Here is a 19,115-nt window from a genome sequence, read left to right as displayed (position 1 = left end):
TCTAATCCCGGTCAAGCACGGCGTTTTCACAGGCCTCAAAAATCGTCGTTCATCTCATCCTCTTTAGTAATACGTAACCGTGGTCCAGGAGGTTAACAAAAAAATGACATCAGGCTGTACATGGTTTTTTTTTCTGTAACAGTCGATCGAGCATCGATAACAAGACAAAATGAAAAATTATAAATAAAAAAGTATTTTTCATCAAAGACAATCGCTTATGTTTTACGATTTGTTACAAAACTTCTAAGTAAAACTTAAAAGCGAGATTAGAAAAAAATAATATAAAACATTAAAAATAAATATATATTTTTTTAAATATTTGTAACGGTTATTTACCTATTAGATTGTTGGCTGTTACTAAGACGCAAGATACGAATAATATAGCGCTTGTTATTCGATAATGCAGTCTAAATACCATATTATCTACAACCGCTTTATCCATAAGGTAGCGGATTTTCACAAAACCCGCTACCGAACTAGCCATTGCGAACACCGACATCTTGATTGATTATCTGGAACAATAAAATTACATTTTTATTTTAATATATATATAAATTAAATATTATCTACCCGATAATTTAATTATAAAATATTTTATAATATTTAAAATATTAAAACTAAATAATATATATTACGGTATTTACCTTCGCGTAATTACACGCCGTGTGTGCGTGCGCGGAAAGCGACTTACTTCACTGTTTATTCGCTTGAACATTACGTACGTAAATCGCATATGTTATTTATACGATTAGTTTTGACATTATTTTGCGTCAAAAAGTAAGCGATAATATTTTTATTCGGCGTTTGCCAGCGGACATACTTGTTTGTAAACTCGGCAATTGCTCGTTTCCTCATTACATTAAACCGTTTATCGAGCGTTATAGAACGATGCCGTAAACCGTAAAATAAATCGAGTTATTTCCCGTTAAGGTTGTTTTTTGATATAAGAAAAATATTTAAAGTTTATTTTGTATATTTTCAAGCGAAAGTTGAAAAGGTTAAAACGTTTGGCGTCGGAGAAATAACCTTTTTAACGGTATTAATTTTGATTTTATATCGCTGTAAGCTTTTGCTCCGCCCTGAATCATGTTATAAAGGATTAAATCGACGCTTTAAAAGTTTTAAATTTTTTATTTAAAATAAAAAAAGCGGCCATAAATAATCAACGATTGACGATCCGCAAGTTCAAATTTCGATCGGGCTAATTCGTACGCTTTAATGTTTATAAATAAAATTAGACGTAATAAAAATTAATCGATTATTCATATAGTACGAGTAGGCTGTATACCGATTACAAGCCGTATTTGAATGAATGCGCCGTAATTAATTAAATTTATTATATAAATATCGTTTAAAATTTAATGAATGGTAATTATTACGTGATTTTACTCTACAATTATTTTTTACCTTTAAAGAAAAAAGTCTGCAAAAGTGTCTCACACACACACGTGTGTTTAATTTTGATATATTTAGAAAAAATTATCAGTTTTGTAAATTTAAATCTCGTTGAAATAATTTTACAATTTTTTTGAAAGATTTTTGACTAAAGAGTACAACCTGAATGTTCAGCATTCGTTCAGGTCTTTGTGCTGCATGTCTCATCAACTCAACGTATTTTTCTTTCTTTCTTTCTATTACGTTCACGGTTTATATTGGCTGAATGCAATTTCGAGTTTTTTTCCATATACCTGATTACGTTAATATGCCGTCCCGAGTTAAACATATTAGAATTTTAAATGCGTATTTAAAAATACATTTATATATTAAAACGTAATAATAATTACGATGTAGTATTATAAAGTAAAAAGAAAGTTTACAGATTACAAAGCGAGAAGTTTCCTCGTAAATTAACCGAAAAAAAATAAATTTTTACGTAAATAAAATAAATACGAAGATCGAATTTACAAATCTACAACTGAAAAACAATTTTACATATATACAGAAAAGTAGAACAGTTAATCCGGAAAAGAAGAAGATCGGTCGTTCATTGTGCATAAACGAACGACAAAACACATATTTTAATTTCTACATAAACAGAGCCTTATTTATTATAGATATTATTACATATTGTACGTATAATCTTCTTCTTTTATATATAAAAGTGTTAAGTTCGTTTGTGTACGCTTCAAAAACTCAAAATTTTCTGCACCGATTGAGCTCAAATTTTAGCACGATATATAACCCGCATCAAAGATTGTTTTTATCTATTTTTCGCATCAGTCACATACCCGCGACCGCGAGAAAACAGTTTTTTTAACGGTCAGCTGTGTACCAGTGACCGCGCCATCTGCCGGAAGCGAGGGGAACACTCGCCGTACTAGCTAACGACAACCGCAGTCTCATGTGAAACAATACCTGTTCCCAATTACATTGTTTATTAACAAAAAAAAAAAAAAACGTATCCACTTGCATCCGATTCAGATTATTATACAATCTGAATTAAATATTCACTTTAATCGAGGTACTTTTATGCGATCGTGTCGCGATTGAGCTGCGCCTTTCACCGAATCGCAAAGAATAAAGATATCTATCGACTTAATAATTTTATTCAATCCGGCATTCAAAGTGAGGATATTACATATAAGTCGATAGACGCGGTTGTGGAAGCAGATGAAGTAGTTAATTATCCAACGGAATTTTTAAACTCGCTTGATCTGCCAGGGATGCCACCACACATATTAAAATTGAAAATAGGTGCGCCAATTATCCTGTTGCGGGATATTAATCGGCCAAAACTCTGCAACGGCACGCGACTTGCAGTTAAGAAATCGATGAATAACGTAGTGGAAGCGACGATTTTAACGGGGCCTTTCAAAGGTGAAGATGTCCTCATCGCTCGAATACCCGTGATCCCGACCGATACGCCATTTCAATTTAAAAGATCGCAATTCCCAATCCGATCGGCATTTCCAATCACGATCGATAAAACTCAAGGTCATTCTTTAGAATTGTGCGGGTTTGATTAAAAATAACCGCCTTTACTAGGACTTGAAAGCTGGAATTCTCGACTTCGAAATCTGCTGATTTCCGAGGACGCGTTCACCGGAAGGTTCTTCGAGAAACCTTTCGGTTTACGATGCACGATCCGTTAATATAATTATAATTGTTTTTACATCGATATCTCGATGTACGCAATTATTTTTTCTTTTCGAGCGGTCATTTTATAAATCGATTTGTAAATGCGATAATTAAAATTTAAGATGCGTTAGACGAACTAAAAGAAAGGTTGAAACTAGAAAAATTTGGTTTGTTATAAACACGACCGGAGAAATCGGCTGGCTGTAGCCCGGCATCGCCTAGAAACCGGTTCATTTACAAATAGAATTACCGATACCTCTTTAATCGGTTTAAGGTTTAAAAGGTCTATATTTTTGTAGAGACGTGCAAGAAGTTGTGGCGGGAAGTTTAACGGTTCAGATACATATATTTAAATAAACTAATGGTATGCTCTTTATTACGGTCGCTTAGAATATTGTTTTTCTTTTCGAATAACTTTAGAGGATACTTTTTCTTTTTTTTTATCTACTTATGACGATTTAATAAACCAAAATCGCTATTTAGGAGATATTTTGTAGCATATAATATGGTTTTTTAACGCTGTTCAGTGGAAAATTATTCATCATTATTATTATTATTAATAGAGAACTAAGAAGCCGAGCTTTATTCGTAACCCATTAGTCGGGCCATTTCGTGCAATCCCGAAATAGAAATTTAAACCGGAAATATTACGTCATTACTTACTTTTTAGCCTACCGGGCCAGTCTAGCGGTTAAAGTTGTTTATTATCGAAGTCGAAGGTTCTGAGGTTCAAATCCTTGTAAAAGTCGATTGTTTTTTTACGGATTTGAATACTAGACGGTTGATACCGGTGTACTTTGGTGGTCGGGGTTCAATTAACTACACAATTCGGGAACGGTCGGTCTGGTTTTATACAAGACTACACCTCATTTACGTGTCATCCTCGTTTCGTTGGCCGTAGACGGGTCGGGTTGTTTATTGTTTGCTAGTTGAACAGATTGCGACGTACGCATTAGGAGAAATAGAATATATTAAGTTACTTTTTAATATAATATTATTCGAAAATTTACCGGAATTACTAGAACGGTTCATATAATAATACTTCGGTCAATTTATTTTTTATTCGTATTTATTTCGCTTTATTCGTTGTAAAAATGTAGTTGTTTTAATTTAGGAAGCGTATATTATAATATAAATAGCCCTTTTTTTTTGTTATCTTTGTTAATACTGGGCTGTATTATATTACTAATTTAAATTATGTAAAAAAAAAAGTGTTAGTTTTTGAATTCTATATACCATAAGATATTCTTTTGTCCTCTTTAACGTTACAATACTAGTACGCTCGCGTAATATCGTCATGGTATATTGTACTTGATTATTATTTTATCCGTTCTATTGTGTAAGTCTACCGACTGTACCGTCTATGTCTATGACACGCTTGTTTGACACTCGCTGCCTTGTTGGAATTGACTTTTTGATAGCTTTCAAATCCGAGTGAAAGTTATCGGCGTGTTTATATATCTGTTGATATTATACAGCTACCGCTCCGCTGTGGAGGTTTCGGTGGAACGGTGTGTCTCTACCGTTGATCCAGAAGGTCCTGGGTTCGAATTCTAGTCAGGCTCGTCGTTTTTCATACGTATATAATTCATATTTAATCGGTAGCTATAATCGGATACTTAATCGACAAATGTTAAAATAAAGAATAAATAATACGTACATATATATACGCGGCAATTAAAGTTGTTTATAATCGTTTAAATTTGATTTATTGTTGTAATTTCTGGATTTTTTTTTATTTTTATAATACATTTCTACCGTATTTCCCTTAATATTTTGTGCGCTTTTTTACTTATTATTTATTTATTTTTATAATAATCGGTTCAGAATGTAAATAGGATTATGTAACGTACAAAAAATGTCAAGCCCGATCGTGTTTCGAACTTAGATTTTTACGGTTGAAAGGAATAGACGTTACTTCTAAATAAAAGAGGTCGTATGTATCGTTAATTTATGTTTCCTTTTTCTAATTTAAATTGAAAATCAACAGATATCTATTAAGTCTGATCATTTCGCTGACCGACTGTCATGAATCGATGCTTTTTCTATCGTTCTTTTAACAATACTTATACAAATTTCACTGTTAAAAAAAAAATTTATTAATTATTTATAACGTTCATTCATTCGCCGATACTTTTACAACAATTTGGTTATTTTTCCTTCGATACCGGTATAAAATTAAATATGCAGAGCGATTGAAAACTTATCTGTCGGGAGCTGATCGTATAACTAATAATAGGAAAAAGGGAAAGTTCATATAAACATAAGCCCGAAACGCTTCGCCAGCGAGTTACGCCTAGCGAAAGATTTCGCCCCGATTTCGGTCCCCCCGGGGAAACCAAGAGTTGCTGTAATGGGAGGGTAAATTAATGGGCAAATTTAGTCGCTTCTTATGGTTTTTGACCTGAAAATATTTTAAAAACGGGTCCTACAACTGTACCTGATATCTGACGTAAAACACAAAAATATTAACTCGTTTTTGGGTTTATCGCAAGAAAACTTCGTTAAATTGTTAATTAAGTTGATTTTTTTTTCAATTAGAAATGTAGAAAATTTAATTGTGAAAAGATTCGTGTAAATTACTTACGAAAATATCGAAAGCTGGATATATTAAAGAAGAACCGACTGAACTGTAGGAAAAAAACATTAACAGCACGAAATGACTAATTTTGTCCGTACGTTGGAAATAAAAACATGTCATTTATTTACTACTTTTTTATCGGAATGTATTAATTTGTTTTCGTAGGCAATATCAGCCGATCGACAATTAACTTTTTGAAACGGCGCATAACTCGCTAACGAAGTTTTTTTTGGGACTATTTTTATACGAATCGATTTACTATTTTTAGCCACAGAATCAGCTACGAAGAGATTGCCGTATACTTTTCAGCCACCCTGTATATATATGGTGTTATATGTTATCAACAGAGTGAAATATACAATTTTTTTTCACGAATTGTATTTTTATGTATCGCAGCTGATAAATAAATTTTACTTAAACCGGTTTTATAAAACAAAGAAGTCTGTAACAGCTTGTGTTATTACTTTTCATTTTTATCCCTGATACTAACTTTCGAATTTTAAAGAAAATTCAGTAAACCTTTTTTGAACTTAAAAAAAATATCGAAATGAAAATAATACGACCCTATTTGTAGCTCCGAATTCCATATCTAATTAACCGTAAATTTTTAAATGTACGTTTTTTTAGTCGCTATAATAATTGATAGGAGAGTGGAAAAAGTGTTAGGAGAAGACCAATTTGGTTTCAGGAAAAATATAGGGACAAGGGAAGCAACTTTAGGCCTCAGATTAATAGTAGAAGGAAGATTAAAGAACAACAAACCGACATACTTGGCGTTTATAGACCTAGAAAAGGCTTTCGATAACGTAGACTGGAATAAAATGTTCAGCATTTTAAAAAAATTAGGGTTCAAATACAGAGATAGAAGAACAATTGCTAACATGTACAGCAACCAAACAGCAACAATAACAATTGAAGAACATAAGAAAGAAGCCCTAATAAGAAAGGGAGTCCGACAAGGATGTTCCCTATCTCCGTTACTTTTTAATCTTTACATGAAACTAGCAGTTAATGATGTTAAAGAACAATTTAGATTCGGAGTAACAGTACAAGGTGAAAAGATAAAGATGCTACGATTTGCTGATGATATAGTAATTCTAGCCGAGAGTAAAAAGGATTTAGAAGAAACAATGAACGGCATAGATGAAGTCCTACGCAAGAACTATCGCATCAAAATAAACAAGAACAAAAAAAAAGTAATGAAATGTAGTAGAAATAACAAAGATGGACCGCTGAATGTGAAAATAGGAGGAGAAAAGATTACGGAGGTAGAAGAATTTTGTTATTTGGGAAGTAAAATTACTAAAGATGGACGAAGCAGGAGCGATATAAAATGCCGAATAGCACAAGCTAAACGAGCCTTCAGTAAGAAATATAATTTGTTTACATCAAAAATTAATTTAAATGTCAGGAAAAGATTTTTGAAAGTGTATGTTTGGAGTGTCGCTTTATATGGAAGTGAAACTTGGACGATCGGAGTATATGAGAAGAAAAGATTAGAAGCTTTTGAAATGCGGTGCTATAGGAGAATGTTAAAAATCAGATGGGTGGATAAAGTGACAAATGAAGAGGTATTGCGGCAAATAGATGAAGAAAGAAGCGTTTGGAAAAATATAGTTAAAAGAAGAGGCAGACTTATAGACCACATACTAAGGCATCCTGGAATAGTCGCTTTAATATTGGAAGGACAGGTAGAAGGGAAAAATTGTGTAGGCAGGCCACGTTTGAAGTATGTAAAACAAATTGTTGGGGATGTAGGATGTAGAGGGTATACTGAAATGAAACGACTAGCACTAGATAGGGAATCTTGGAGAGCTGCATCAAACCAGTCAAATGACTGAAGACAAAAAAAAAATAATAATGGATTAAAAAATAATTAAAAGTGAAAGTCGGAAGATATATATATCTTTGCTTTTTGTTATGAAGTTTAGCGTTTATACTGTAAAAAATAAATCGAGAGTGGGGCTTTTGTATCGGTATTTTTGGAGTCTTACTGCAGCACAATTGTAATACGTGTACGTATCGAAATATATTTTGAAAATATTCGCTATCCGTTTATCCTTTTACGCAGATTGAAGCGAGTAGCGAATTTTTTTGTAAAGAAAAAATGCTTCGTTTAAAAAAATACTTAGTTTTGTTTCTATTGCTTTTAACAAATCGTTATACTAAATTACTCTTAAAATTTCACTTTAAAATAATGTAGCTTATATATATGTATATATATATAACTTAAGTATCACTATCGCATTGCCCTAGTAATCTGTACAGGCCTAATACATTATGCGCATAGTATGTAGGCCTGCGTATCATAAATAGTTTTTAAAGTGGTACGATATTTATAGTCATTTACTGGCTGCCCACTACGTGGCACAATACAGTGAGGTGGCATAGCGTAGTTGTTCGCGCGTTCATTGTCTTTTATCGCAAACATATATACGCGCATGAACGCACTCGCACGCTACATAACCGTATATTCAAATATATTACATTTAGTAACCGATATTAAGAATTAATAATAACCTTAAGGTTATGCCGGATTCAACCCGATTGACGTTTTAAGAGTTTAGAACGTTCATGGCGTTTGTATTACAATATTTTTTTTTTAGGTCTCAGAATTCAATCGTCCATTGTTCGTTTTTTCTTTTTTTTCTGTCGTTTTAATTCGCTCTTAGTTAAATGTTATCGACCTCATTATAAAGAAATAATTATAATTATTAAATTATTTAAAACATTTCGACATTTTAGATTAGTTCAGCGAACGTATAGTTTTGTAAAATTGAAGTAGTATTTTCCGAACAGTCTTATTGCTACGATTCACCTTCTGATTATTTTTTATTGATTTTTATTTTATATATAAATAAAAAATAATAAATGCAACGTAGCGTTTTATTTTACATTTCAAGGATATATATGCACAATACTAAACGAAACAAAAATCGTTTTGTTTTTTTATCTATGGATATCGGCAAGAATTTATTATTGTTGTATTTCACCATCGTCGTGTCGGTGTTGTAATACACGCACACGAGTAAGAAGTTTCGCAAGACTCTGACTCTGAATTTGTAAATGGGTTGGCGATAAAATTCCACGTTGTTTTCCCTACACCGAACAAATATATTTTGAACGTTCGATTTTAAAATTGATCGTTTGATCGTTCATTAAACTGAAACTTTACGCGTAATTTTTTCAGTCTTTATCGTTCCTGTTAACATCGACAACTTTAGGTATCTTCCGGTAACCCGACGGATTTGTCTAGCGATGAACGCGTTTTCGCCAATCAGCTGATTTCGAAGTCGAGAGTTCCAGCGTTCAATTCCTAGTAAAGGCAGTTATTTTTACACGGATTTGAATACTAGATCGGGGATACCGGTGTTCTTTGATGGTTGGGTTTCAATTAACCATACATCTCAGTAAAGGTCGACCCGAGACTGTAGAAGACTGCACTTCATTTACAGTTATACATATCGTCCTCTGAAATAATACCTGAACGGTAATTCCCGGAGGCTAAACAGGAAAAAGAAAAAGGTATCTTCTGGTAACCCACCGGGTTGGTCGAGCGATGAATTCATCGCAAATCAGCTGTTTTCGAAGTCGAGAGTTCTAAGGTTCAAATCCTAGTAAAGGCGGATTTTTATCCGGATGTAAATACTAGATCGTAAATACCGGTATTCGTCGGTGGTTAATTGAAACCCAATTAACCACACATCTTAGGAACGGTCACCTGAGACCGTACAAGGCTGCATTACATACATATACATATCCTCTGAAGTAATACCTTGCGGTGGCTCCGGAGGCTACAGAAACAAAGGAGGTATCTTCTGGTTGATGTTAGCCGATTTTTGCTATAAGAATCAACAGTATAAAAAACCGAGTAGGATTTTTTGCATTAAATATCTCAGAACGGATACGATTCCTTGAGGAAAACAAAGTTTACCCGGATATTCTGGAGCCGTATGTTTGTGGAAATACCGTTGATGGAGTTCCCAAATATTTAATACGTATCCTGAAGATCTGTCAGCACAAATATAGGACCGTAAATATGAAAAGTATAAAAGATAACATAAAAAAACGATGATATAAGAGTACTTAAAAAGTACGCAAAATTAAGTAAATAAACCCATCCGTCCAAAGAAACGGATCAAAATAATTTTCCGGCAGCGGGAACACAACCAAATACAAAAAGTATTTTTATCTAGGACGATAAAGGTACTTTTTAGGTAGATTTCATAAGAAAGGCACCTGCTGTATCGGGTACCATGATTCGACTTCCGGAAAATTTCGACATATCTTCGCGTTTCACATCCCCCAGACCCCAAAACCACACGCACACGATAACTGTCGTAATTTTGCGCCAGTTATTTTGAAATAGATACATAAAATATCACGACCAGAATCTCGGTCGGGTTCATTAATGGGCAAAATGTAACTATGGGGGTGGGCTTTTTCGAAAAAATGAAATATCGCTGTAACTTTCTTAGTAAGTAAAATATCGAATTCGTTTAAAATTCCTACTATTCTTCGGATAAGGGCCAACGGGTGGAAAAAATTGGATTTCAAGAAAAAAAAATCATAGTTCCCTTAAAAGGCACAGGATTGAATCTGTTTAAAGCGGTCGTTAGTCCTGTAAATATTACCCGAAAATTTTGTGTGAAACAATTTTTGATATGACCAACCCTTACGGCAAGGGATGACCAGAATATTGTTGGAATTGTAAGAAAACGAGGATTCCCATTTTCTAAGCAAGTGAAACTTGTTTACATCGGAAACAACTGTCGTATCGAGTGAATACAAAACTGCCGTGACTTAGTACTGTGCATACGAATATTTTTTCACGCGAAAATATTTTATGCGGGTAATGTAGGCCTATTGTACTTATCATAGGTAGATCATCTCAATATCACTGACGTTGTATTTATACAGGTTTTTAAATAAAACTTTCTGAAAACATAGTCTTTTTTTATCAATACAAAGAGACGAACGTGGAATCTCCTGCTAATCCTCAAATAGGTGCGTTATCAAGAAGGCCAGGAAAAATCATAAGGATGTGTTTATAAATTTAGTGATAGTTCGTATTCTAACGAGAAAACATACAAAGTAATGTTTGACTCGAGCTCGGACAATCCGAGTTCGTCTACTACTTTGCCCCGGTGAAATCTGCCTCCGCCTTCCGGCGTGCCGAAGGAATTTTTTTTTATACGTCCGTTTGTCATTTTTTTTTATTGCGGTAAATAAGCTTGTTTTAATCGCAATCTAATTTTAAAAGTTTTTTTATTTCTTTTGTATAGTATAGGATTACGTGAAAGATAGTAAACGTATTCTATCGTTAGAATTAAAAAGAAATGTCCTTTTGTTACGATATTAAAACTTGAAATTTGAATATTATATAAACGATTAGTAAAATACGTTTTTTAAATAAAATAAACTTCGATCTATACAAAGATAAAAATGTCGCTTAACGATTACAACATCGCTTATTTACCGTTAGTTCGTAGAAACAAACACACTCGCATTCAGAACACGCTTATCTTATATTACACGATTAAATACATCTTCACATTTAATTCTTAATGTCCTCCTCATATATATTTTAATTTTTATTTCTGTTGTTAAAAAAAAACTAAACGGCTGTAACACGATGATATTCTCATGATAACTGCGACCTAATTTATTCAATTAATGGTTTCATACATAATGTATATTTTATTATTAAATCGTCCATGAACTTTCAGATTATTCCTTACCCTTAATATCGAACGACAAACGGCGCGTTACGAAGAAAACAAAATTTTAACCGTCTGTTGTAAAGTGTTTTTTCCTTACAGATTTCTTTGTGTTGTAAACATATGTTAGTACTTAACTTCGCCTCGGCTTGGTATACAATTTTTGCATATACAGTATAAATAGTCGGTGACTTCTATTGTTATCGACGCTGTGTAATTTCTACAATATATTACTTCTATTTTAGAAGGAATATTTTGCATACGGATGTACATATATACTTATATGTAAGGTTACTTTGCCGCGATGTTACTGTCGTTTACAAAATTCTTTTTGTTACGCGCTTTTGTCGGTTTCTTTTCCTTTTAACTTATACCAGACCGTCTGCAAACGTTTCAAAAAAATGTATACGCGCTTTGAACCGCCGTAGAAAATTTATTTTCCTTCTACAATGTTGAATTTCTGGGAAAACTAAGGCTACAGTCCGATTTAAAAAATACGTGTATCTTCTGGCGTAACTGAACGCTCAAAATAGCGGCCTTTCCGCATCTGCGAGAAAAATTCGAGATCCACGGAACAGTGTTTGACGTGTAGAAAGGCCGATCGAGGCGACCTCGCACGGCTACAACCGATAAATTTTTTCGGTGCGGTGCTGGAACTGTTTTCAGCGTTCACCACAAAAATCTGTAAGGTAAGGGTCGCGTCAGACGCGTTCTGAAGAAAGGCGATTTGCGTGTGTACATTCCAAGCTAAGTGACGACGACCCGGATCGCAGGGTACAATTTTGTGAACCGGGATTTACGGGTATGATTGTTCGGCGCCCGTAAATTTTGAAGCGCAATTTAAACTTCACGGAACCGTTAATAGACGTAATTGTACGTACCGGGTCGAAGATAATCCCCGCATTACTTTTGTTTGTCTCCTGAGGGAGTCATCGGGCCTTTCCGTTTTGAAAATACTGTAACTGGAGAAAAGTACCCGACGATGGTTTTAGGATTATTTACGTTCGTTTCATCTTTATATGCTTTCAAATCTGAATAAATTTACACGACGTTTGATTTTAAATATTTTCACTGGACATCAATAATAGTGGCGGTTATATTACTTTTCTGACTACGTAAGGGTTGTTTATTATAATACAGTATAAGCAGATCGGTAACTAGTTTGGAAATATATTCGATCCAAGGAACTTTTAAGCAAATAGTAAATTACAATCCCTCCTTCATTTCGGTAACGTTATCGCATTATTGAACAAAATCGCCAGCCGCTACGATTACGATTTAAATGTGAACGAACCTAAAAAATTTTTTTATTTAAAACCTAAATCTATATTTATTGTGTTTAAACTTTACTAAATGTTATCGAATTTGATACGGAAATATATTTAAATATAATTTTCTGGTTCGCATTTAGACGAGCTGCTTCTGACCGGTATGTAAATTTAATACCGATAACAGAAAAGCCGATTCCGATATTTATAGAACATTTTGTTTTCCTGTAAATGTCCTTGCCAAATAGAAACGTATTTTTAAAGATATTAATAGATGCGAATTTAAAAATAGCCGAAGGAAAGTCCTATAAGTCCACGTTGTTTCTAATGCACGGCTTATACGCGCATAACTTAAACTGTTTGTCGTTTTATTTAAATATAATATTTTTCGTTTATTTAATTCAACGATTCTAACCAGAGCGCGCGCGTTTACCGTATTTAATTCGCGCGGGTGTAGCGGTATTAGGGGCGACGGTCGACACTACCTAAGTTAATGTAATTTCACGACTTACACAAAACAAATTTGGCTTGTACGGTCGGCAGACCGGTGTAGCCGCGAGGCTTAACGCATCAGGTACCTAGTAAACCGCGCGATCGAAGTTCCGAGACCCGTCCAGACCGAATTACTTTTTTACGCTTTAAATATTATTCGTTTATTAAATTCTACCGCTCGTCTGTGGCGTCACAACACAGCAGACGACTACATAATTTTTTGGGGTGGAGGTGCGATTTTGCAAAAAAAATATATTTTGCAGATATTGTTATTTTTTAATCGTCGACGGATGCGACTGCTTAATATATGACTTTAATTAGAGGAAATCTTGCTCTACAGTCTCACTCCGTTGACTTTTTTAAGTTGAAAATTAACGGCATCAATGCCGCATATATAGAAGTAATCTGACCGAGTTTGGTCGAAATCGGTTCAATAGTTCCGGAAATATAAGGCGATTTAGAAGCCAACACCGACAGACATATGTACATAAGAACATCCGGAAAATTTTCATCCGGTTTTTTTGGGTTCCTTAGGTGTCAAACCATCAACATCCGGTGAAAACCGCATATGCCCAAATCGGATCGATTACAGTACTTTCCCTTCTAGAACAGTAGCTCTGTTATAGCGCTATCTAGACGGGAAAGTAAAAAAAATGATGACATGAAGAAAGTTCAATTCGTAATAACCAAAAGGTTGAAGGGAGATGAAAATGTGTATATAATTTCGACCGTTTGGTTTTAATAAAAAAAAAAAAAAAAAAAAAAAAAACATTTTTTTAATCGGTCAACGCAGAACTGTCGATCAAGTTACGCGGCGTTTCCATCTTAGGAAAAAATATTCGGAACTCTAGAAGGCTTTTTGGTGAAATGGAACGCGGTGCGGTCAGAAAACCCGAGATGAGATCGTCTAGTGTTGTTTCGACTCGGGATAAACGCCGTTCATATCTTTATTTCGATCATTCTAGATCCGTTATCTCTATTTTTTGGGTTCTGCGATTATAGATCGGACTCCTTACGATCCGGTTAAGGCTTCTGTCCCATAACTACACGGTAAGTTTGGCGACCGGTGCCGATGGGGTGAAACCGGGCTCGTAATTCCCGCTAAAATGAAGATTCGTAATTCACAGTTGCAAATTCTCGAATAAAAAAATATTATTGTATTTTTGATGTACCTCGGTTTATATAACAAACAATCTTTTCTTTCTTGAATTTTAATCGACGGTCTATTAAGAGTAATAATACTTTTCTTTGTTCGTTAAGTTAAATTTGTATTTTTATCGGTTCGTAAAGGGTAGAAAAATACGTTTCATTTAACGCATCTCTCACCTGTTTACTCGTACGTTACTCTCTCCGTCCTTCTAATTTATCTCTTTTTCCTCCCCTCCGATTTTTGTTCTTTATTTAATCTCTTTCTTTTACGCAGACTCTATTAACATAGATAAGATTGTTTGACCTACATACGACATTTGAAAGTTATAAGAGTAACGTTTAGTTATTCACCGGTCGATTGTACGGATTAATTTACCAAGTGCACGTAATATATACCTCCTTTTTTTTACATTATGTTGTAAAATAAACGCTTTCCATTTACGATTACACAGTAACAGAATACGCCCTTTACACAAACAGAATTATTATATTTTTTTATTTATATAATAGCGTATTTAAAATGCTGTACATCTTCTAACAGCGTCTCCTAATCTGAATTTTATTTTAATCGACCGGATGGGATGGACAGTTTAAATGTTGATGTGCGCGCGTGTGTGTATTTTTATTACATTTAAGTCGTTCATTTAATATTCGTTGTTTATTTCACGGCCTTTTTTAACTGCGGTTCACGCTCAAATGTTAAAAATACGTTTAAAAAATTTATCGGTTTTGATAGTAGTACGTGTTGTAATCGTGTAAAACAAACGTTGTACGTTGTAGTTTGGACACCGTTGTATTGTTCATTTCAAAAACATGTACGGAACTTCGTTTTGTTTTATTTTATTTTAATTATGAAAGGACAATTTTTTTAACATTATCATAATAACGCTATGCACACACACATACTTTAGGAAGTATTACTGAACGTGTAAAATAGTTTACAACGCGTAGTTTTAGATTAATAAATTTTTTTCATTAAAGAATATCTATAATATTAAAAACATTTCGTGTAACCCTAATAAGAAATGTTATATTCTAATAGAGGGCCAAAAATGATCTGATGACGCAAATTGGTATTTTGCACGAAACTTGATAGATCGCTTACAGATTTTCAGGATATATTCGTGTTATCCCAGGGAAGGTTTTTTTAAGCCGTAGCTCAAAGCCTAGTCGCCTGGGGGGGAATGAGGAGATATCAGAGCATCACGCGAGAATCAACCGACCGCCGATTAATTGCTTTTAAATTTTCAGGATACATTCGTGTTAACCCAGGGAAGTTTTTAAGCCGTAAATCGAGGCCCTTTCTCCCCTTAGGGGGGTATGAAAAGGGATGCCAGATCTTTTATGTAAAGAACGAAGAAAACCTTACAGGAAAGACAACTTTTCAGACTGTAATTATTTATCGATATTATTCTCACAATCGTGAGGATAATGAATACAGCGGGGGCTCCGTCACTCCTTGATCGATTAGTTTAATATAAAAATATTTATACGTTCCTCTTTTTTGTATAATTTCTCGTTCGATTTCGTCGATCAATATATAGTAGGTACTTACTTCGACTCCCAGTTAGTTTTCGCATTTTTCTAACGTATCATTTTTATTAGATTATGTTAAACGATTATAACACTTTTACCAGTCCATTGTCCCAATTCGGTTAAAAAAAAAATCTTTTTAATATTAATAATATCTGTACGTACTGGTTATTATGTATCGATCGATCATTATTTTGTCATCGTTACTACTAGAAACAATTAAGTCACGGTGGCGTAAACAACTTAACTTTTCTTTATTAAAAAAAAAAGATGAATATAACAGTTTTGTTATAATGTAGTATAACATGCTGAAAATAATTATCGATTCGAGAAAAAATACTTAGGTCGAACACCTAAAATTAAGCTTAAATCGAACATTAAATTTTTCTTTTCTTAAAAAGAAGTCGGTATATGAATTTTTTAATGAACCGCAAATTATTTAACTGTTGTCGTCTAAGGGAAAACGTTTAGCGGGGCAAGTTTGGTTCGTTATGATGCTGCAAGTCGGAACGTTGACGTTTCTTTATCTACGGTTTCTACAGTTAGCGATATTAAACAAATTAATTCAACAAAAAGTCGGTGTTCTTGCGCAGAACTGCGCAAGTTTTTTTTTATTTTAACTTATTACTTTTTCTAATGAATTTTTCTTTTTATATATGCAAAAATTTAGTCCGGCGAGATATTTTACGTCTTTCAATCCGGCACTAATTCTATCCTGTATTTCCGCACGCGTTTTGAATTTTTATCGTATTTCACACCGTTATAGATCTACTCGTAAATTAATTAATTTTAGCGTTAATCGTACGATCGAATACAAGTCGTCGAAAAAGGTTGCACCGATAAAAAAAATCGTAACTCCCTATGCGATCGAGATAAAGTTTTAATTGGAACCGCAAAATATGGGATATCAAGTTTTTTAGACGCGACCTTGAGCCGATGCGCACAACGGCACAACGCCTCTGTCGGTCGGTGCAATGGCGACAGTTCAGTAGAAAGCGCAGTACGTTTTACGGTTAGTGGAGTATAAATAGGTTGTAACCGTTCGACGGACTTTCCGGCGTATTTATGGGGATGAGCCCCTCAAGCTATCGCGTTAGACGGTGGTACGAGCAGTTTAAGGAATCTGACGACGTGAAAAAATGTCCGGGACGGCCCAAAACGAGTATCGAAGCGGTAGAGCGTTTACGCCAAAGTTGTTTCAGAAGCCCTCAAAAATGAATTTCTTGGCGAAGTTTACAGTTAGGAATTCCCAAGACAACCGCTGAAAATATGTTGTACAAGCGTTTACGCCTGTACGCTCAACAAAATTCAGGTTATACATCGAATTAAACTTACGGATCGCCCTAAACGTGTTGAATTCACAAGTAAAATGTTTTATAACATTGACGAAGACGAAACGTTTTTAAAACGCGTTATGTTTACGGATGAAGCGAATTTCCGATATAGTGTTTGTATCGACCGGCATATTTGTAGGGCGACCCGATGAAATTATTGAATACGTCAGAGATACGGAGATCATATTGAAACTTCTAAGAAACGTAACAAAACTTGCCGAGTTAGTCGATTATAAAAAATACTCGTTTGATTATCTCTAGTAGTTCCTGAGATGCGATTTTTTTTAAATTCCTGCGACCTTTTTCGATGACTTGTATTAAAAATATAATTCGCGCCGAAAGTAAAAGAATATTTTGCGATTTATTATTTTTGTACGGCGTTCTTCTTCGATTTATTATTTATGAAGTAAAAATATTATTTGTTTAGATGAACATTTCCGGTTAAATTTTATTTATATATTTGTTTATTCTTTGTACGCGCTAAATAACTGTTATTTTTTTAACATTGCACAAGTGTGGCCACAGTTTTACGTTTATTATTATTAGTTTTATTGAAAATTAAATGTCCTTCACGGTTTTCTCTGTTTATGTCGGTTTTTTTTTAACTCGTATTTCAAACGTTTGTTGTACCAAGACGTACTATTATTTGTTTTTCTACCGCAAACGGTTAGTTTATTATAAGAATTGAAAAGATCGGTGGGGGACAGAGTAAAAACAGCCTATCCGCGATCTCTATTAATCGTCGTTTAAATTTATATTACACAGAAGTCTGATAGATTGCGTCAGGAAAATTACCCGTTACAGTGATGTCATCGACGGTTAAATTAATAATCGTAATTATCTTTTCGTCATTTATACAGATTCAGTTCGTTCGAATTTATAAGGCGTAGGAATAATTTAAAAAATTCATTTTTTAATTTCAGAACTCCTCGACATTCTTTCTTTCATAATTTTGTATAGATTTTTTTAAATTTTAAATGCGCACAGAATGAACCGAGTCGATATGAATTTAGTTATTTTTTTCTAATCAAGCGAACTCACCCGTTGTTGACGTGACGATTGAAAACGTAAAACTTTCTTTGTTCGTCTGTTTTCATCAAAATTAAAAGTCGTACGAATAACAAAGTTTGCAATTTATTATTTGCATTTCAAATAAGCTCTGTAATTAACAGCGTATAATTATTAATAACATTTAGGTCTGTTTTGTGTTAACGAATGGAAGACGATAGCAAGCGAAGGAACCGCTTGTCTTTCTTTTTCCTGTTTAGCCTCCGGTAATTACCGTTCAGATATTACTTGAGGGGAAGAATGAGGGTAAACGAAGTGTAATCTTGTGCGGTCTCAGTTCGGCCGTACCTGAGATGTGCGGTTAATTGAAACCCGACCGCCAAAGAACACCGGTATCCACGATCTAGTATTCAAATCCGTGTAAACATAGCCGGCTTTACTAGGATTTGAACGCTGGAACTCTCCACTTCCAAATCAGCCGATTTGGGAAGACGCGTTCATCACTAGACCAACCCGGCGGGTTAGGGGGCTGCCCGTCTGCCAACGGTCAACTTACACGGTTTATTCTAAATTAAGATATACGATTTTGTATAAACGTACACGATACTTTCTTACTTAAGGTACGAGTAAGCAATAAAATTTTCTTTTAAGGTTTGCTTTAAAGCGCAATGTTATAACGAGTTTTAATAGCCTCCTTCCCCCTCTTGTAGCCAAACATTTCAAATATTTCTCAATCAGAAATTGAAATTCTTGTCCCGCTTAGCAAGACTGCTTTGAATTGTTGACGATTCTAAGCTAGTTAATAACGAATAAACGTTTATTTTTATTATTATTATTTTTTTTTTTCTAATTGAATGGTTTTTTCGTAAAACAAGATTCGAGAAAAAAAAGAAAGATGGTGAACGCATATAAATATTTTAATTTATCAAGAAAATTTCGGCGTAGGTTAATG

General features: G+C 34.1%; 2 protein-coding genes across 2 annotated transcripts in view; one reads left to right on the top strand and one right to left on the bottom strand.

Annotated features, from left to right (window-relative positions):
- The window catches only part of spg (dedicator of cytokinesis spg), a 288,431-nt gene that overhangs the window by 109,172 nt on the left and 160,144 nt on the right, over nucleotides 1-19,115 (top strand). The window lies entirely within an intron of this gene.
- Nucleotides 1-19,115, bottom strand: part of Inx3 (innexin 3) — a 52,278-nt gene that overhangs the window by 27,335 nt on the left and 5,828 nt on the right. The window contains exon 2 of the mRNA XM_075380765.1: nucleotides 337-512. Coding sequence (XP_075236880.1) covers nucleotides 337-499 — 163 coding nt within the window. The 5' untranslated portion in view covers nucleotides 500-512. The remainder of the gene's footprint in view (nucleotides 1-336; nucleotides 513-19,115) is intronic.

The sequence above is a fragment of the Lycorma delicatula genome, chromosome 12, assembly GCF_047948215.1.
Source record: "Lycorma delicatula isolate Av1 chromosome 12, ASM4794821v1, whole genome shotgun sequence".
NCBI lineage: Eukaryota > Metazoa > Arthropoda > Insecta > Hemiptera > Fulgoridae > Lycorma > Lycorma delicatula.
This window is presented reverse-complemented; position numbering and strand designations above follow the sequence as displayed.